The sequence below is a fragment of the Cetorhinus maximus genome, chromosome 23 (genome assembly GCF_964194155.1).
Source record: "Cetorhinus maximus chromosome 23, sCetMax3.hap1.1, whole genome shotgun sequence".
NCBI lineage: Eukaryota > Metazoa > Chordata > Chondrichthyes > Lamniformes > Cetorhinidae > Cetorhinus > Cetorhinus maximus.
Genome location: NC_135901.1, coordinates 36,611,571 through 36,632,093, shown reverse-complemented (window position 1 = coordinate 36,632,093; position 20,523 = coordinate 36,611,571). Strand labels below are relative to the sequence as shown.

Below are 20,523 nucleotides of genomic sequence, written 5' to 3'. Positions count from 1 at the left end.
TATGTTTTTCTCTCTCCAGACACTACCAGGTCTGATGGGAGTTCCAGCATTTTCTGTTTTTATTTCAGATATCAAGAATCTGCAGTATTTTGCGGATACTTAACTGAAGGGTGTTGTGGATCTGGAACTCATTGCCAGAAGTATTTGAGATCTACTTCAAAGTTGGAAATCTCATCGTGAACAGGAAGTTCACCAGGTGAAAGTGGAAATGGATTCACGCGGTCATACTATTTATTGACACAGCAGCACAGTCACAGCAGAGAGAGACCATTCAGATACTTCATTTGTGCGATCGGGTTTATTCAGTTTCACCACTTGTTAACACTGCAGCTTTAAAAGTTGAAAGCATTTGATCCACAATCGGCACTTTCTTACTGGCAGGTCACAGTTTAAAAGTTCCATGTATGAGGAAAAAAACAATCGCCTGTTCATCACAGCCACTGAGATTCCAGTGAGTTCATATCTAGCTATCAGGTCTTGTTCTGCTGGAAAGAAATATGGTGCTTCTGCACTTTGGTTGTTGTGTTCGTTACTTTAATAATTTTATATCTTAGCACTATGCTTCCAATCGTAATTAGATCGCAAAATATAATTGTAAATTCAACAGTATCAGGTTTCAATGGCGGGGCTCTGACCCAGCATTCGCAGCGAGACAGAATGTGCCCTACCCTCACTGCAGGCGTGCACTGCGCAGGCGCAGTGACCGGTGGTGAACTGAGCATGCGCAGTGGAGGTATCCGACTGGAACATGCGCAGTGTGGGTACTGCAGCCGCAGGGAAGTGGTGATCACGGCTCTGCAAACAGGTATAAACGGCCGATTGTAGAAGGGTAATGGAGTGGGCAGAGTGGGTGGGGAGGCTTTATAAACACCCAGTGGATGACGACAACGCGGAATAAGAAGCTACCGTTTCGGCAGTTTCACCAAAACTGCGGTTCGCGCGTCTCCCGCCTGGAGGCCCAGGTTAGCGGCCGCCATCTTTAGGGAGCGAATGTGCAGCAGGGCGCATGCGCGGTCATCCTGGTCCAGGTAGCAGGAGGAGAGAATATTGTGAATTTCTACCTTGGACTGACAGGGATGGATTTTGGAAACTCCTTTTACAGGGGGTCAGAAGGGGAGGATTTACACACAGCAAACTCAAACCAAGAGAAATGTTCGTCTCTTAATTTCTCTGCTGGACTGACAGTGATGGATTTTTTTTTTTACAGGATATTAGAAGAGCAGAAGAAGGTTGGAAACTCAAACTAAACATCAGGTCAAAACCTGGCAGAGCTGTTCGATTCATCAGAACTTGAAAGTATGTTTGTCTGTGTTATCTCTGCCTGAAGATTCAAACATCTGTGTGACGGGAAATAAGGCAGAGCAAGATTTAAAAACAAGAATTAGAATATTCAATTGATTTGCCTTTTAATCGGAGCCTGTGTAGGTCAGTGAGGACAGGGTGATAGGTGAGTGAATGGGACTTAGCGCAGTGGGCATTAGGCAGCAGAGATTTGGATAACCTCAATTACCTGACGGGTTGAATGTGGGAGGCTAGCCAGAAGTGTGATAGAATTCTAGGAGTAATAAAGGAATGGATTAGAGCTTTAGAAACATGAACTGAGACTGGGCTGGAGTCAGGCGATGTTACTGAGGTGGAAATAGGCAGTTTTGGTGATGATGTGGATATGTGGTTGGAAGTTCATCTTGGCGTGAAATATTTCCCCATGGTTGTGAACAGCCTGGATCAATCTCAAACAGTTGCCAGGGAGAGGGATTCAGTCGGTGGATAGGGAGTGGAGTTTGTAGTGGGGACTGAAGACAATGGCTTCAGTCTTCCCAATATTTAAATAGAGGAAATTTCTGGTTCATCCAGTATTGGATGTCAGGATGGTATATGACTTGGAGGGGGATTCTGTTCATATACACCTGCTTCCCTGGTCCTTCTGGATGGCATATACATACATACATATAATCTCTCTCTTTCACCACCTGCTACACCTATCTCTCTATCTCTCCCCCTACCTCTCTCTATCTCTCCATCAATACAGGCCAGAGTCTTGTGTCGGCCAGACTGGGTGGCAGGTTCCCTTCCCTGAAGGACATTAGTGAACCAGTTGGGTTTTTATGACAATCCAGCAGTTTTCATGGTCACTTTTTCCTAGTGCCGGCCCCACAAATTCCCAGATTCATTCAGCTCAATTTCACAACCTGCCTTTGTGTTTTTGTGGGTTCTCTCTCACTCCCTTTTTTCTGTTTTAAATCAATTTCACAGGGTGTTAGAAGGGGAGGATTTGCAGTCAGGAAACTCAAACCAAACATCATATCAGGATCTGACAGAGTCACCCAATTTATCGTAACCTGAATATCATCGGATTTTGAACATGGAAGGAAAAAGCACCGTTCACTGTGGAGAGAAACCGTACACGTGTCCAGTGTGTGGACGCTGCTTCAGCCGATCATCTGGCCTGTCAAAACATAAATGCAGGGACAACAGGGAGAAACCATGGAAATGTGAGGATTGTGGGAAGGGATTCAATAATCCAATTCAGCTGGAAACTCATCAGGGCAGTCACACTGGGGCGAGGCCGTTCACCTGCCTCGAGTGTGGGAAGGGATTCATTAATTCAACAGACCTGCTCACACACCAACGAATTCACACCGGGGAGAGGCCATTCACCTGCCTCGAGTGTGGGAAGGGGTTCATTAATTCATCCAACTTGCTAAAACACCAGCGAGTTCACACTGGGGAGAGACCATTCTCCTGCCCTGAGTGTGGGAAAGGATTCACACAGTCACCCCACCTGCTGAGACACCAGCGAGTTCACACTGGGGAGAGACCGTTCAACTGTTCTGACTGTGGGAAGGGATTCACTCAGTCATCCACCTTGATGAGACACCAGCAAACTCACACCGGGGTGAGATCATTCGCATGTGCCGATTGTGGAAAACGATTCTCTCGGTCAACTGACCTGCTGACACATCAGCTTGTTCACACTGACGAGAGTCTTTTTAAATGCCCAGACTGCGGGAAGTGCTATAAAAGTTCCAGCAAACTGATGTTCCATCAACGTATTCACACTGATGAGAGACCGTTCAGGTGCTCTGACTGTGGGACTGGGTTCAGGCAATCATCTCAACTCTCTGTACATCAGCGAATACACACTGGGGAGAGACCATTCACCTGCTCTGTGTGTATGAAGAGATTCACTCAGTCTTCCCACCTGCTGACACACCAGCGGGTTCACACTGATGAGAGACTTTTTAAATGCCCCGACTGTGGGAAGTGTTTTAAAAGTTCTCAGGAACTGAAATACCATCAACGTGTTCACACTGACAAGAAAGCATTCAGGTGTTCTCACTGCGGGACCCGGTTCAGGCGATCAGCTGACCTCATTGTACACCAGCGAGTTCACACTGATGAGAAACCGTTCAGATGTTCTCACTGTGGGACTGGGTTCAAGACATCATCTAACCTCACTGTACACCAGCGCATTCACACAGGGGAGAGACCATTCACCTGCTCTGTATGTGGGAAGGGATGCACTCAGTTATCCACTCTGCAGAAACACCAGCGGGTTCACAAGTAACTACAGGTGTTGCTGTTAGTAACATCGAGGACTGAACCATGTTCACTGGGGTCTGTTTCTGCTGATGTTACTAAACTCCAGCCCAGTTACAAATGTTAATATTCTGGATAAAGTCAAATAAATAATCTTCATATTAAACACACAGTATGTCAAGTCTTTTTAACAACACAATGTGTTGAATCTTTTAATGTCTAACACAAGTTAGTTCCTTTTGAAGGGCTCTCCTTCTCCTCTGTCTCCTCCATTCTCACCCCCAACAAGTGTGGGGAGTTCATGGAGCTTCTCTGTCACTAAGATTGAGACAATCCGATCAGCTGCCTCTGCTGCTTCCCTCCCTTCCACTCGCCCACCGGGGCAAACTGTCTCTAAAATTCCCCCTTGTCTGAGTCCTGAACCTACATCTTTCTCCAATTTCTCTTCCTCTCAGTGCTCATCTTGTCCATGAGACCCACCTTCTGCTCCCTTGACCTGATTCTCACTAAACTGCTGACCATCCAACTTCTGCCTGTTAGCTTATATTGTTAACGGTTCTCTCTCTCTTCTGGCACTGTCCCTCTTGCCTTGAAATCCACTGTGAGCACCCATCCTAAAAATGGACAATCCTTGACCCCCACCATCTTTGCAAACTCGCTCCCCCATCTCCAACCTCCGTTTCCTCTCCAAAGCCCTTGTACTTGGAGTCCCTCAAGGATCTATCCTTGGCCCCTCCCATTCTCCTCTGCATGCTGCCGCTCGGTGGCATCATCCAAAAGCACCGTGTTAGCTTTCACAAATCTTTACCTTCCTTAGTGAGAACCCCCTCCACATCACCCACCGCACCCCCCTCCCCACCCCCGCTCTCCGAGATGATGGTAGGATCCACTTAGGGACCAAAAACGTTTTGCTTAAAGTATAAGTCATAAGTTTGATATTCAAGACACCTGCTTTTAGAATAAAGCTACAAGATTACAAGGGTTTTTAAACAGAAAAAAAAGCAAATTTTACAACTTCTAAAAACATAAAATAGTTGACAAGAACTACCTTATACTCTAACATTCAGGGTAAGTGTGAGGTACATGTGAATTAACGTGACCTGTAGTCGGACCCACAATGCTATAGAATAAATGACAGATGCAACCAAAACAGATTCCATGGATTTCTCAACAACCCACAATGGCCCACATTTCTCACTGAAACTTCGCTTTGTCACGAGGGTTTCAAATCATCACTTTTGAAGATTTCTCCTTGGAATTCTTTCGAAAAGTCACTCTCTACTCGGACAGCTTCAACAATGACTCAGCTCACAGGGTTTCAACCCTGCTTTCTGAGATTCCCCTGGATTGCCGAGTAACCTCAAGCTTCACCTTCCAAGCACACTTTCAGGTCTTAGGCCAGGCCAAGCAGAACATCACTGCTCCAAAGAGGTACCTTTACTCCAATGGCCCTCTTTAAAATCTGCTGCACGTGGATCTTTCTTTAACTTAACTGGGACCTCTGCCTGTCTCTGTCACACCTGCTGACTCACTCCCTGAAACTGGCAGCCTCCAAACTGTGGTTCACTGATGTTTGAACTGACCTGGTGACCCTATCACAGCCAATTCAAGAAGGTCCCACCCTTGTTATGAGTCAGGAACCTATACAACAAGCATGGGAACATTATGTACCCTCAATGTTATAATTTCCACAGACTGCCAATTGAGGACACAGGGCCATAGGTTTAAAAGTGGATTTCATGATAGATGACGAAAAAGAACTACTGCCCCATCGCCAACCTCCCTCTCCAAAATCATTGAACTTGGTGAACCCAAGGTTCTACCCTTGGCCCCTCCTATTTCTCACCTACATGTTGCCACGAGGCGACATCGTCCTAAAGCTCCACATTAGTTTTCACATGTACACTGACAATGTCCAGCTCTACCTTGCTTTTTATTCATTCATGGGATGTGGGCTTGTCTGGCTGGGCCAGCATTTATTGCCCATCCCTAATTGCCCTTGAGAAGCTGGTGGTGAGCTGCCTTCTTGAACCGCTGCAGTCCATGTGGTGTAGGTGCACCCACAATGCTGTTAGTGAGGGAGTTCCAGGAGTTTGACCCAGTGACAGTGAAGGAACCTCACCACTATCCCTCTCCATTCCTCCACTGTTACTAAATTATCAAACTGCTTATCCCACATCCAGTACTGGGAAGACCAAAGCCATTGTCTTCGGTCACCACTACAAATTCAGCTCCCTAACTACCGAGTCCATCCCTCTCTCCGGGAAGTGTCTGAGTCTGAATCACACTGCCCGCAACAAGATGAGTTTCTGACCACATATCCACACCATAACTAATACCAGATATTTCAATCTCCACAATGTCACCTGGCTACAACCCAGCCCAGCTCATCTGCTGCTTAAACCATTCCTTTGCTACCTTTAGACTTTTTCTCTTTACACCAAGATCTAGGTAATTAATATACATCAGGAAAAGCACGGGACCCAACACTGACCACTGGGGAACTCCACTACAAACCTTCCTCCAGCCTGAAAAGCTGACTGAGTGGCAGAAAACAAAGACCGCCCACATAATGGTGGGAATTTCATGTTGTGATATGTGTCAAATAAATCAGCTTTGTTTCAAACACACAGTGTGGCATTTCCTTAATTTCTTTAAAATGTCCATCGTGTGTTCCCCACAGCTTCTCTCCCACCTTCGATGTGTAAATAGGACATCATGCCTATAAAACTGGTTCAAGTTTAAATCTGAATCTACTCAGTAAATGTGTTTAACAAAAGGTGAAAAGTAAACAGATCATGTCAAGTAATTGGCAAAAATACAGAGAGGAGAAGAGAAAACAATATTTACTCAGTGAGTTATGATCTGGAATGTACTACCTGAAATGTGGAAGCAGATTCATCAGCAACTTTATAAAATTGGATCTCTAATGAAAAGGTAAAGTTTGCAGGGTTCTGAGGAAAAGGGCAGGGGAGTGGGACTAATTGGCAGCTCTTTCAAAGATAATACCAACTCTACCATGCAGGACAAAGTCTGATGTCCAAATCCCCGAGAATAAAGAAAGATCCCAACTCTCGTGATGCCCTTGGATTCTTTGTCAATATGTTACAAATGCTGACAGGTTCCTTCCTTCCTTTGAAATCCCACTTCCGTGTGCAGGTGCTGCAGATGGTGCTGGTCACAGAGGGAGCAGCAAACTGGACTCAGTGGACACACTGGGTTTGTCCTTGATCTGGACTTCCTGCTGAGTATGTGCTGGGATCTAGTGGGATTTCACTCTTCTGGGACATTTCTGTGTGAATCACAGGACTGTTAGGAACAGGAGGAGGGCATTCGCCCCTGAAAGCTGCTCCACCACTCAGATAGATGAGGGCTAATTTGTATCAGAACTTCATTTACCCGCCTTCATTCCATATCCCGTGAAACACTTAGTGAACAAAAATCTATCTATCTCAGTCTTGTAAACTCCAATTGACCCTCACCATCCATCGCATTTTGTTGGAGAGAGTTCCACATTTCTACTCCACATTGTGTGAAGGATTTCTGTTTGATTGCACTGGTGAGTGGACAAGTTCTAACTTTAGGTTGATGGCCCCTTTTTCTCGATTCCCCCACCAGAGGAAATTGTTTATTTATATCTACGCGATTGGCACATATAGCAGGTTTTGGTCGATCCTCTTTAATCCATACAATGGTATAAATTTAATGGGTCGGAAAATGGGGAGTGACATGGATGGACAATGAACACCCAGTAGCAAAGACCCCGGTGTTAAGGAAGATTGGGAAAATACTGCAATCGCCCATGTGATAGTGACACCCAGTGTAACGGATGAAGGGAAGAGAGGGAACAGATGTGTAAAAACGTTCTTCATCACCCTGCCCATTCCTCTCACTCATCACATTGGGACACGGACCAGGGGACAGGTTCCCCTCCCGTGCACTTGGCTGCTGTATAAATTAACTTAATGATTTTACCTCTGCGCCTCCAATCCAAATCGGATCACAAAATGTGATTCTGTATTCAACTGTGTTTCCCCTCAATGGCGGTAACATTACCCAGCATGCACCGAGACCATGAACATGCTCTATCTTCAACAAAAAAAGACGAGAAAAACTCAGCAGCTCTGACAGCATCTGTGGAGAGAGAAAAAATGTTAACGTTTCGAGTCCATATAACCGTTCTTCAGACTCGAAACGTTAACTTTGTTTCTCTCTCCACAGATGATGTCAGACCTGCTGAGTTTTTGCAGCATTTTCTGGTTTTGTTTCAGATTTCCAGCATCTGCAGGATTTTGCTTTTATTTTCGATCTTCACCTTGGGTGGTCCTCGCGCAGGCGCAGCCGGGTCTCCAAATGGAGCATGCGCAGTCCGGTGCTGGAAGGATAGAGGCGGCCGTGTCGGATCAACGAGGAGAGCAGAGGTATCGAGCCGCCAAGTGAGTGGAGGGTTTTCATAAACACTTGCTGGAGGCCTCAAGACGCGAATAAGAAGTTTCCAGTCCAACATCTGCACAAATTTGGCGGCTGCATCATTTCTCCCGATTTCAGCCCCAGATTAACAGCCGCCATCTTTTAATAATCAGGGACAATGGGCGGCAGTGCTCATGTGTATCCGCCATCTTTATAGGGGCAATGGGCAGCAGGGCGCATGCGCGGTCATCCTGGTACAGGTAGCAGGAGGAGAGAATGTTGTGAATTTCTATCCTGGACTGACAGGGATGGATTTTGGAATCCAGCTCAAACTCAAACCAAGAGAAATGTTTGTCTGTTCTCAATTTCTAATCTTGGACTGACAGTGATGGCTTTTAAACTCCTTTTACAGGGGGGTTGTAGAACTGAACCCAGCCAGAACAGAGGGAGATAGAAAACTAGGAGGAACAAAGAATTGGTGGAGATTGTATGATGGGTTTGGATTTCATCACACGGAGGAGAGAGAGTTTGTGACACTGTGATTTACAGCTTGGGGCGGGAGGGGGGTGGGGAGGGAAGACGAGAGGAAGAAATATGCCATAGTAACTGGATTTGTCAATTATTAATTTCCATGCTGGACTGACAGTGATTACTTTTGTTAACCTCTTTTACAGGGTATTAGAAGGGAAGGATTTTCAGATCCAAACATCATGATGTACTAAGATTTGTAGATGGGAAACTCAAACCAAACATCACATCAAGATCGGACAGTCACTCGATTCATCAGGACCTGAACATCATCGGCCTTTGAATGTGGAAGGAGAAATGTTTGACTGTTCTGTCTGTGGGAAAAGATTTCAAACATCAGTGTGACTGGGAAAGCACTGAGACGCACACACACCTGAGTGAGAGTGTTCCAGTGAACTCACTGCAGAAAGAGCTTTAACCAGTTACACAGCCTGAAGAAACATTGCATCATTCACAGTGGGGAGAAACTGTACACGTGTTCTGTGTGTGGATGAGAAAATGTGAGAATGGTGTGAAGCTATTCAGTCATCCACCCCAGCTGGAAATTCATTGACGCACTCACATTGGGGCCAGCACCATGGTGAAACCGTGGAAATGTGGGGACTGTGGGAAAGGATTCAATTATCCATCTCTGCTGAGAAGCAATCGACGTATTCAGACTGGAAAGAAGCCGTTCACCTGCTCCGTGTGTGGCAAGGGATTTACTCAGTCATCCACTCTGCTGACACATCAGCGAGGTCACACTGGGGAGAGGCCCTTCAGCTGCACTTACTGTGGTAAGAGGTTCAGGTCTTCATCCCACCTGAGTGGACACCAGCGATTTCACACTGGGGAGAGGCCATTCGCCTGCTCCGTGTGTGGGAAGGGATTCACTGTGTCCTCCAACCTGCTAAAACACCAGTAAATTCACACTGAGGAGAGGCCGTTCAGCTGCAGTTCCTGTGGAAAGAGGTTCAGGCATTCCTCCAACCTCACTGCACACCAGCGAGTTCACACGGGGGAGAAACCATTCACCTGCTCTGTGTGTGCGAAGGGATTCACTCAGTCAGCCAGCATTCAGTCACACCAGCAAATTCACACTGGGGAGAAGCCATTCAGCTGCACTTCGTGTGGAAAGAGGTTCAGGTCTCCATCTAATCTTAAAGTACACAAGAGAGTTCACACTGGGGAGAGGCCATTCACCTGCACTGTGTGGGGGAAGGGATTCACTCAGTCAGCCAACCTGCTGTCACACCAGCAAATTCACATGTGACTGCAAGGATTGGATTTCGCTGTTATTGCTGCTGTTAGTCACATCCAGGACTGATAGTCAGATAGTATTACCTTTGATTCTGCTGATATTAACAACCCTATAACTGGCTGGAGTTTAATATTCTGGATCTGTCACTGATTATCTGAGCTGCAGTGTCCCTTTTTAAAAACACCATTTGTGATCTTTCCTCTTAATTCAAGAACTCTCAACAGGAAATAGATTACAATAAAATTATGAATTTTCACTTCAATCCTAAATTGACCTTTGGAGCAAAGTCGCCAATTCAGTGTCTGAGTGGTTCCACTGATTAACATCTCCAATTAGAAAGTGCTGATTAATCCGTTCTGACAATTCTTACTGACTTGCATATTACTCACAGTGACACCTCCGTGATGAAATTAATTTATCAAGGAAGATAACAAAACAGTAAAATATTTTACAGGCTCATCAATAAAAGCTTCATCAGTCAACATTGATATTGCTGAATCTTGGAAGTTGCTGAGTTCAATCATTTCTGACACAGCAGCAGCAACATTTGGTAAAGGTGGAACCCACAACAAAGACTGGTCAGCAGAGATGAATCTGTCATTGAAACAAAAAGCAAAGCCGACCTGATTACAACATAAACCCAACAGCTGGAACACTGTGTAACTTGAAAGTAGCTGACACATTTGTGTAAAAGACAGGGAGATACTGTGCAAATAAACACTGGATCAGCCCACATCAAGAAATCCAAACTGCCTGTGACAACAGAAATCTACGTGCTGTGTATGATGGGATCAGGAGGGCGCTTGGTCCGACCATCACCAAATGGATGGTGAAGTTCTCATTGACAGATGTAAACAGATGTTCCACTGGGTTGAACTTTACTGTGAGCTGTACTCCCATGAGACAGACATCTCCCAGTCTCCGTTTGACTCTCTCCTGCAGCTTCCTGTCATGGTTGAATTGGATGAGGAACCCTCACCACTTGAGCTCAAAAAGGCCATTAATTGCTTAGCAAGCAGAAAGACACCCAGCAAAGATGGAATTCCAGCTGAACTGCTCAAGCCTGGAAAATCCCATCTACTGTCACACCTTTATGACCACCACATCCTCTGTTGGGATGTTGGATCCTTTCCACAGGACACGTGTGTGACTGAAGAATGATCACAATATACAAAAAGGTGACAGAGGAGATTGCAACAACTACAGGGACATCTCAATCCTCAGCATCACAGGTATGTCCTTCACTAGGGTCAGGCTTAAAAGACTCCATCTACTTGCAGACCGAGTGTATCCAGAAGCACAGTGCGGTTTCTGTGCTGGCAGATCTACAGTGGACATGATCTTCTCCATTCGCCAGCTACAAGAGAAGTGTACAATTGGGATTTAATCTAAAATGCTGCCAGCTTCTGTGCTGAGAAAAGTGAAAGGTTATAATGACTGAGTGAAAGTAAACCTTTAAGTATGAATCACAATGAACTTATACAATTGTAAAAGGCATCGAAAAGTTGGATTCCCTAAAGATAAGCTTCAGCCTTGAGGTTATAATCTGGAGCTCACAAGCTGTGGGAAGCTCCACCCTCTTTAACTCTTTTCAGTCTCGGAAGACTGGAGCTCCTTTTGCCTGTGAAAGTGAACTTTTTCAGTTTTATTTTTCTTCAGTTTTATTACCGTCATTTGGAAAGGTGCCTGAAGAAAGAAGAAAAAAAACATTTGTGAAAAGCTGAGAAAAATACAAATACAATTGGAAAATCAAAGATTGAAATGGGTTTTGGTTCATCCTTGATCTGAAAATGAAGTTACATAAAGTTGACACAAAGTGTGCACATTTTGAGAATGTTTCTTCAGCCCCTTTGCTAACAAGCTGAGAAGTTAACCCTTTCCACTGACAGCACGGTGACAATTTAAACAAAAGGCTTTGCTTTTTAAAGATTTGACTTCATCCCATTTGTTATTGTTCAAGACAAAGTGTCTGAGAATGGAAGATATGGGAGTGATTTGCAATCTGATTGCAAGTACCTGTACTTCTGTCTCTGATCTACAAACACCATATTATGTGAGTATTAAGTGGGACAGTAAAGTTCCTCCAGCTCTCCTGAATGAGATAGAATAGTAATTCATGGAATGACATATTTAGAATAAAAGATAGAGAAAATCACACCACTGATTGGGAAATGGAATAATTCACCTGGGTATAGTTCAGCGGAATAGTTCAATCTGTTATACTTGTACATTCTAGTGAAAGTCAGGAAAGTGTAGTTGAGACCAGTAAACAGAGATTTCTTTTAGTGATGTTTGTGTCCTTGCCTCTGTATTTAAAAGAAACTGAATTTGATAGTCTGGCCACTATCCAAGGCATCATAACCATGCAGGGTTAGATCAGCAAAGATCTTCAGACAGACACCCCATTGATATTTTGATAAGATCACCTGAAAGGCCAAGAGTGACTTGCACAGGTTTGCACATGCATGATATTGGGATACTGGTGTGAATGTGCAGATGTGATATGTTACATGTGGTGTAATTAACATGTGGAAATGCATGGTGACCCTGCACTGAAGAGCAGGTCCCAGATGTGCTCAGCTACTTGACAACAGAACAACATGAAGTGATTATTGTGGAAAATTGAATGAAGCATTTTAAATCATCAGGACATTAACATATACTCCATCGTGAAACTAACCATAAAACAATCAGCACTGAATTAAACACACTCATATCTATCAGAGAGATTAAAATTAAAGTGAAGAGGGAAATAGAATCTGGATTTAGAAAATATCCACAAGGTGAATGCAAGTGAACAGAGAGCTGGGGAATCTTTAAAGTCCATGCATGAACTTTTGTTTGAACCAGATGTATTTACGACATGCCAATAATTTAGAATTGTGTGAGATGATCAACAGGTGGGGAGGATGAATTGAAGTCGATAGTTATCACATTTTAGTGGAAATGTTTTGCAATTATTCTTGGTGGCAGGTCAAGTGTTTGTGTTGCTGATTCTGATAATTGTCATAGCTTTAGTATGTTATCTACGGTTTGTCATCAAGAAATTAGGAAAACAAGCTCAGAGTTTAGAAATAGTGAGGTTAGTCAGAAATCAGCTGTGAGAAATCAATAAGGATTTTCCCTTCTCAAGCTGGGGAAATCCGTAAGAAATCGCTGTCTAATAACCTTATAAAATCTGTAGAAATGTATTGAATATTATAGGAATAGCTCTCTCCCTCTTGCTTAGGAATAAAGATTCCTGGCTTGTCAAACATAGGACAGCATATCCCAATGTTACCCCATAGGGATAGACTGGGTAGTTAGGGAACGGAATTTGTAGTGGTGACCAAAGACAATGGCTTTGATCTTCCCAATTCTTAAAAGGAGCAAATTTCTGCTCACCCTGTATGGAATGTTGGATAAGCAATTTGATAATTTAGTAACAGTGGAGAAATGGAGAGGGATGGTGGTGAGGTAGAGCTGGGTGTTGTCAGTTTACATGTGAAAACTAACACAGTGCTTTTTGGATGATGTCACCTAGTGACTGCACTTGTGTCGAATAAGGTCCCTTGATTGCCTGAACCCGGTCCCACAGTGAAAACATCTGAATGGTCTGTCATCAGTGTGAACACGTTGATGGGACATCAGAGTTTTACAGCACGGAAAGAGGACCTTCGGCCCATCATATCCACTCTGGTCATCAAGCCCTGATCTACCCTCATCCCATTTTCCAGCACTTGGCCCATAGCCCTGTAAGCTGTGGCGTTTCAAGTGCTCATCTAAATAGTTCTTAAATGTTGTGAGGGTTCCTGCCTCTCATTCCCTTTCAGGCAGAGATTTCCAGAGCTCCACCCTCTCGGTGAAAAAAATTTCCTCAAATCCCCTCTAAAAGCCCTGCCCCTTACCTTAAATCTATGCCCCCTAGTTATTTACCTCTCCACTAAGGGGAAAGGTTTCTTCCTATTCACCCTATCTATGCTCCTCATAATTTGGTTCACCTCTATCAGGTCCCCCCTCCATCTTCTCTGCTCTAAGGAAAACAACCCCAGCCTGTCTAGTCTTTCTTCACACCACCACCTTTTTTACAACACCCCACCTGCATCCCCTCCTCTCTCGCCTGAAGATTCTATACCCCGGAATATTGAGCTGCCAGTGCTGCCCCTCCATCAGCCATGTCTCCGTGATAGCAATGATATCATATCTTCATGTGTTAATCAACATCCTCAATTCATCTGCCTTACTCGCAACACTTCTTGCATTAAAATAAATGCCATCCAGCCATGCTATGTTCCCTTGTGCCTTAACTTGACGATGTACACTCTGCCTTCCAGACTGACTTGTTTTTTCTTATATACCTGTCTGTACATCACCCCCTACTATACCTTGACTCAGTATCCCACCCTGGTGCCAAATTAGTTTAAACCCCCAACAACAGCACTAGCAAACCTCCCTGCAAGGTTCTCCACACCTTTTAAAGCACTTCTCACACCCTGGTCATTTAAAAGGTCGCTCACCAGTGTGAATGTTGTCCCAGCAGGTGGGATGATGCGCTGAACCTCTTACCACACTGTGAGCAACTCAATGGCCTCTCGCCAGTGTGGATTCACTGTGTTTCAGCAGGTCAGTCCAAAGAGACAAACATTTCTCTTGGTTTGAGTTTGCTGTGTGTAAATCCTCCCTGTCTAACTCCCTGGAAAAGGAGTTTCCAACCACTCGGTGTAAACTCGACTCCGGGAGTTTCTAATCCGGGTTTGGAATCCTACTCCAGGTATTTGTGAACCCTCCCAGTCCACCCTCTGGCTCCATTCCACTCCTGCACTCCGCTCTTCCTCACACGCTGGACTTTCAACTTGACCTCCCTTCATCCTGATCCCGCACCCGCATTGCGCATGCTCCATTCCCAGCCGGCTCCGCCCTTCATTCACTCCAATTGGTTGGAGGAGCAGCCTCTCCTGCACAGACCTTCAGACCCGGCCCCTCTTTCTATTGGTCCGGAGCTTCCGCCAATCATTTGAAGTCGGAACATGCGCAGTCCGTGGAGACAGACGGGAAGAGAGCGCGAGCGAACGGATTTAAAATACGGGTTTTACAAAGACCGAGTGAGGATTCAGGGCCGAAAATAAACCCCTGAACAGAGATAGGGCTGTTGGGTAAGTTTGGAAGCTTCATAAACTCACGGTGCCGGCCCCAAACCCTCAGTAAGAAGCTACTGGCTCCGGGTTTGCTCGGAGCTGCGGAGGAAGAGTTAGTGGTTGTGTGAGGAGGAATGGAGCCAGCGGAGTGGGCAGGGAGGCTTCATAAAGACACAGTGCAGACCGCAGGACCCAAATAACAAGGTACCGGTCTTGTGTTTACAGAGAACGGGCCAAAAATGTCTGGATTTCTCCCTTCGCCAGGCCCAAGGTAACAGCCGCCATCTTTATAGGGGGCAATGTGCAGCAGGGCGCATGCGCGGCCATCCTGGTCCAGGTAGCAGGAGGAGAGAATGTTGAGCATTTCTATCCTGGACTGACAGGGATGGATTTTGGAAACTCCTTTTACAGGGGGTTAGAAGGGGAGGATTCATACAAAGTAAGCTCAGACCAAGAAAATGTTTGTCTCTTCTCAATTCTGACAATGATGAATTTTGTAAATTCCATTTGCCGGATACTAGAAGATGAGGTTTTGCAGATTGGAAATTCAAACCAATCATCACTTCAGAGTCTGCAAGAATCACTCGATTCATCTGGACCTGGACATTATCGGTCTCGAAATGTAAGCATTGACTTCCAGGTCATCACCGCTCACTGTGTAAACATTTTTCCTCATATCCCCCTTGTAGTTCTTCACAAAATCTTTAAACTGCCTCTCATAACCCATTTACGATCAGTTAACGGAAATAGTTTTTCTTTATCTGCCTCATATAAACCTCAGGACCCTCCAATCCTTCATAATGTGTGGCGATCATTGGTTTGTACAAACCCAGATGTTCTGTGTCCATGTGTGTGACATCATCACACATCGACAATTACACGGTGACATCATCACACATCGACAATTACACGGTGACATCATCCACTCCCCGGGTATTTCCTCAACTGGGAGATTTTTCTCTGACTCCAGTGCTTCTGATATCTTTCCAGCTGCAGGATCCAGCAGGAGATTTTAAAATTGAAAATGTTTCAGAGGTAAATATTTTTCACCATTCAGCTACAACTTTTAGTTTAGGTTTTAGTTCTACGCTCTGTATCTGTGAGAGGTTCCATGGCTCTGGGGCTGGTGTGACTCCTTTACTGTGGATCTGAATCCATGTCCATCTATTGCACTGTTTCACCTCTTCCCTCCCTGATCACCCCTCTGACATTGTCTAACTGCCTCTGTCTCTAATACTGGGTGTATTTTAGCTCTGTTTAGGATTTTACTGCTACTTCTACCAACTGTGTCTCAATGAGGTTTCCTCCGCTGCCCATCTCCTGTCCATGTGCTGCTGTCTTACCAGCTTTATCTTCCCACAGTATCTTCCATAGTCAGGAATTGTTTTTCCTGCGCTATAGTCCATTTCTCTTCCACTTCTTAGCTTATATTGACCATGAGATTCGGCATGATTTTTATTCCCTGTAATTCATTCTGCACACCCTGAGACATTAACTCTGTTTAATTCTCCACAGATACCAGCAAATATTGCCAATCCCCAGTTGCCTTTGAGGAAGATGATGTTTGACCTTCTTGAACCGCTGCAGTCCGTGTGGTGAAGTTGCTCCCACAATGCTGTTAGGTAAGGAGTTACAGGTTATTCACCCAGTGATGATGAAGGAACAAATCAACAACAACAATTTGTGTTTATATCGCACATTTAATGTGATACAGTTTTCTGCGATATTTCATGGAAATGTTGCAAAACAAGGTTTGACCCTGAGCCACATGAGGAGATACTCGGGCAGGTGACCAATAATTTGGTCAAAGAGGTCGGTTTGAAGGAGCATCTTAAAGGATGAAAATGAAGCAGAGAGGCGGAGAGGTTCAGGGAGGGAATTCCAGAGCTTGGGCCTTAGAAACTGACAGAATGGCAATCAGGGATGGAGTGATTAAAATCAGGAATTCTCGGGACTTCAGAATTCGAGGAGCGTGGATATATCGGGGGGGGGGGGATTGTGAGGCTGGAGGAGGTTGCATAGATAGGAATGATCACAACCATGGATGAAAACAAGGATGAGAAAATGAAAATTTAGGTGCTTCTTAAATGGGTGCCTTCAAATCATTTCTATAGCTTGTGAACGGCTGTGGGCCAAGCACTGATCCTTGGGGTACCCCACAAGTAACAGCCTGTCATCCTGAGAATGACCCGTTTATTCCTACTCTCTGTTTCCTGTCTGTTCACCAATCGTCAATCCATAGCAGTATATTAACCCAATCTCATGTGCTCGAATTCTGTTCACTGACATCCTGCGCTTTGTTCATTAACCTCCTCCCTCTGCCTCTCCCACTCCCCTCTCTCTTTATCTCTCTCTCTCTCTGTCACATAGAATTCTCTAGCCCAGCGAGTTGTTTATGCTCCAACATTGAATATATTTCCGGCTGAGATGGAGAGATTTTTGGTGTCTCAGGGAGCTGAGGGATATGGGGAGTGGGCGGGAAAGTGGAGTTGAATCCCAAGATCAGCCATGATCGTATTAGATGGTGGAGCAGGCTCGATGGGGTGTTAGGTCTTCTCTTGTTCTTATTTCTTCAGTTCTTATCGAGGCCAGAGTCTTGTGTAGGCCCAGAACGGGTGGCAGGTTCCCTTCCCTGAAGGACACTAGTGAACCAGTTGGGTTTTTATGACAATCCAGCAGTTTTCATGGTCACTTTTTCTTCGTGCCAGCCCCACAAATTCCCAGATTCATTCAGCTCAATTTCACAACCTGCCTTTGTGTTTTTGTGGGTTCTCTCTCACTCCCTTTTTTCTGTTTTAAATCAATTTCACAGGGTGTTAGAAGGGGATGATTTGCAGTCGGGAAACTGAAACTAAACATCATATCAGGATCTGACACAGTCGCCCAATTTATCGTAACCTGAATATCATCGGATTTTGAACATGGAAGGAAAAAGCACCATTCACAGTGGGGAGAAACCGTACACGTGTTCAGTGTGTGGACGAGGCTTCAGCCGATCATCTGGCCTGTCGAGACACAAGCACAGTCACAGCGGGGAGAGTCCGTGGAAATGTGGGGAGTGTGGAAAGGGATTCAGATCCCCGTCTGAGCTGGAAACTCATCAGCGCAGTCACACTGGGGAGTTCACCTGCTCCGAGTGTGGGAAGGGATTCACTCATTCATCCAAACTCCTGAAACACCAGCGAGTTCACACTGGGGAGAGACCTTTCAAATGCCCAGACTGTGCAACGTGCTGTAAAAGCTCTTGGGATCTGATGTCCCATCAACGTGTTCACACTGATGAGAGACCGTTCAGGTGCTCTCATTGTGGGACTGGGTTCAGGTGGTCATCTCAACTCACTGCACACCAGCGCACTCACACTGGGGAGAGACCGTTCACCTGCCCTCAGTGTGGGATGAGATTCACTGATTCCTCCACCCTGCTAACACACCAGCAAGTTCATGAGTAACGACAGTGATTGGGTTTTGCTGTTAATCACATCCAGGACTGAACCGTGTTCAGTGGGGTTTGTTTCTGCTGATGTTAGTAAACCCCAACTCAGTTATAAACCTTAATGATCTGGCTAAAAATCAAATCAATCAGCTTTGTGTTGAATGCACACTTTATTGAGTCTTTCTAATATCTCTAACACAAGTTAGTTCCTTTTGAAGGGCTCCCCTCTCTCCTCTCTCCTCCATCCTCACCTCCAACAACAAGTGTGAGGAGCTCATGGAGCTTCTTTGTCACTAAGATTGAGACAATCCGATCAGCTGCCTCTGTTGCTTCCCTCCCTTCCACTAGCCCACCGGGACAAACTATCTCTAAAGATCCCCCTTGTCTGAGCCCTGAACCCACATCTTTCTACAGTTTCTCTCCCATCTCCCCTCATGCCCTCTCAGTGCTCACCTTGTCCATGAGACCCACCTTTATCAACCCTATTCCCACTAAACTGCTGATCACCCAACTACCAACTGAGATTTTAAACAGTTCTTTCTCCCAGGTACTGTCCCTCTCTCCCTCAAATCTGTCATTATCACCCCCACCACCAAAAAACAAACCTTTGACCCCCACGGTCCTTGCAAACTACTGCCCCACCTCCAACCTTCCTCTCCTCTCCACACTGTTTGAACACGCTGTCACCTCCCAAATACTGGGATTCTCAGTGTGAACAGGGTGGGATGTGTTTGGAGACAGGATGTCCCAGTTCTCCACCCTGGGATTCTCAGTGTGAGCAGGGTGGGATGTGTTTGGAGATGGGATGTCCCAGTTCTCCACCCTGGGATTCTCAGTGTGAACAGGGTGGGGTGTGTTTGGAGATGGGATGTCCCAGTTCTCCACCCTGGGATTCTCAGTGTGAACAGGGTGGGATGTGTTTGGAGATGGGATGTCCCAGTCCTGCTGCTGTACTCATTGTATGGTGTATATTTTATTTTACTGTAACTTACAGAATGTTCATATTCAGCTGTGTTGAATTCAATCTGACATCTATCTGCCCCATTTACTAACCTGTGTGTTCACACTGAATCACTCACAGTCCTCTTCACAATTCCCCACACTCCCTATTTTCCTTCACCTTTGATGTAGTTCAATGGAATATATCAAGCTGGTATCACTGTCCATTCTCGTGAACGGAAAGTGCAGTGGAGGCTCTTAACTTGATAGCTTCTGGAGATATTTGTATCTTTGTTTATGAACTGTTTTAGTGGATGCATTTGATAGTCTGGCCACTACTGCAGACCAATGCAGTGGGGGTAAAGTGAAGATATTTTGACAAAGACCCAGTTTGACCTTCTGATAAGATCGCCTGAAAGACTAACAACAGCTTTTATCAGATAGAGTGTGTGCCATGATGTTGGCGTACTGGTGTGAGTATGCAGATTTGTCATGTGTGAAATAATTAACGTGTGGAAATGCATGTTGAACCTGCAGTAAAGAATGGGTCTCAAACATGCTCAGCTATTCGACAACAGAACAACGTACAGTTCAGTTGAAGAGTCATACGGACTCGAAACATTAACTGTATTCCTCTCCGCAGATGCTATCAGACCTGCTGAGTTTTTCCAGATATTTTTATTTTTGTTTTGGATTTCCAGCAGCCGCAGTTTTTTGCTTTTATATTAACATAAAGTGATTACCGTGGGCAGCAGAGTGAGTCAACATTTCTAAATCATTAAGGCATTGACACATAGACTGTGGAGTAACTGACTCTAAAACAATCAAGATAGAACTAAACACACTGGCAATTGTCAGAAGGAGCAACATGAAAGTAAAGGGGATTTGGGTGGGGTTGGTTGAAGGCCAAGGAGAAATAATACTTAATAAGAATTATCCACAAGGTGGATGCAGGTGAAGGGAAAACTGGAGAATCTTTTAAGTCCATGCAGGATCTGTTGCTTTAATAATTTAGAATCAGGAGCACTGCTGCAAAAGGATAAGGAATATAATTGAAAGAGGTGATCTGTATGTGAGGAATGCCAATTCAAGTTGATGGCGATCAGATTATTCTGGGAACTTTATTGTGTTACCTACGATATATCAACAAGAAATGAGGAAAACAAGCTTGTAGCTTAGAAATAGCGAGATTAGTCAGAAATCAGTTGTGAAAACTCAGTCAGGATTTTTCCTCACTCAAGCTGGGGAGATCTGTAAGAAAATTGCTCTATAATGATGTCTAAAATCTTAAGATCTCATTAATATTCAATATATTCCAT

The 20,523-nt window shown here is 44.9% G+C and overlaps 5 protein-coding genes across 5 annotated transcripts in view; all 5 read left to right on the top strand.

The window, feature by feature from the left end:
- LOC144697499 (uncharacterized) overlaps positions 1-20,523 on the top strand; it is a 194,235-nt gene that overhangs the window by 80,513 nt on the left and 93,199 nt on the right. The window lies entirely within an intron of this gene.
- Positions 1,204-9,745, top strand: LOC144698482 (uncharacterized). Its single transcript, XM_078570423.1, is given in 4 exon segments — positions 1,204-1,296; positions 2,254-3,565; positions 7,876-7,976; positions 9,040-9,745. Coding segments are annotated over 3 exon segments (1,995 nt in total). The 5' UTR covers positions 1,204-1,296; positions 2,254-2,362; the 3' UTR covers positions 9,731-9,745.
- The window catches only part of LOC144697471 (uncharacterized), a 346,752-nt gene continuing 327,432 nt past the window's right edge, over positions 1,204-20,523 (top strand). The window contains exon 1 of the mRNA XM_078569450.1: positions 1,204-1,296. The gene's annotated coding sequence lies outside the window, so the exon portion shown is untranslated. The remainder of the gene's footprint in view (positions 1,297-20,523) is intronic.
- The window catches only part of LOC144697557 (uncharacterized), a 280,480-nt gene continuing 270,350 nt past the window's right edge, over positions 10,394-20,523 (top strand). Inside the window, exon 1 of the mRNA XM_078569605.1 lies at positions 10,394-11,771. The gene's annotated coding sequence lies outside the window, so the exon portion shown is untranslated. The remainder of the gene's footprint in view (positions 11,772-20,523) is intronic.
- Positions 15,365-18,481, top strand: LOC144697535 (uncharacterized). The gene is made up of 3 exons (XM_078569574.1): positions 15,365-15,454; positions 16,348-16,454; positions 17,645-18,481. The coding sequence occupies exon 3, from the start codon at positions 17,754-17,756 to the stop codon at positions 18,279-18,281; it is 528 nt and encodes a 175-aa protein (XP_078425700.1). The 5' UTR covers positions 15,365-15,454; positions 16,348-16,454; positions 17,645-17,753; the 3' UTR covers positions 18,282-18,481.

Excerpts from the sequence above, each read along its gene's own strand:
- LOC144697535 (XM_078569574.1), top strand. The coding sequence starts at position 17,754 with ATGGAAGGAAAAAGCACCATTCACAGTGGGGAGAAACCGTACACGTGT.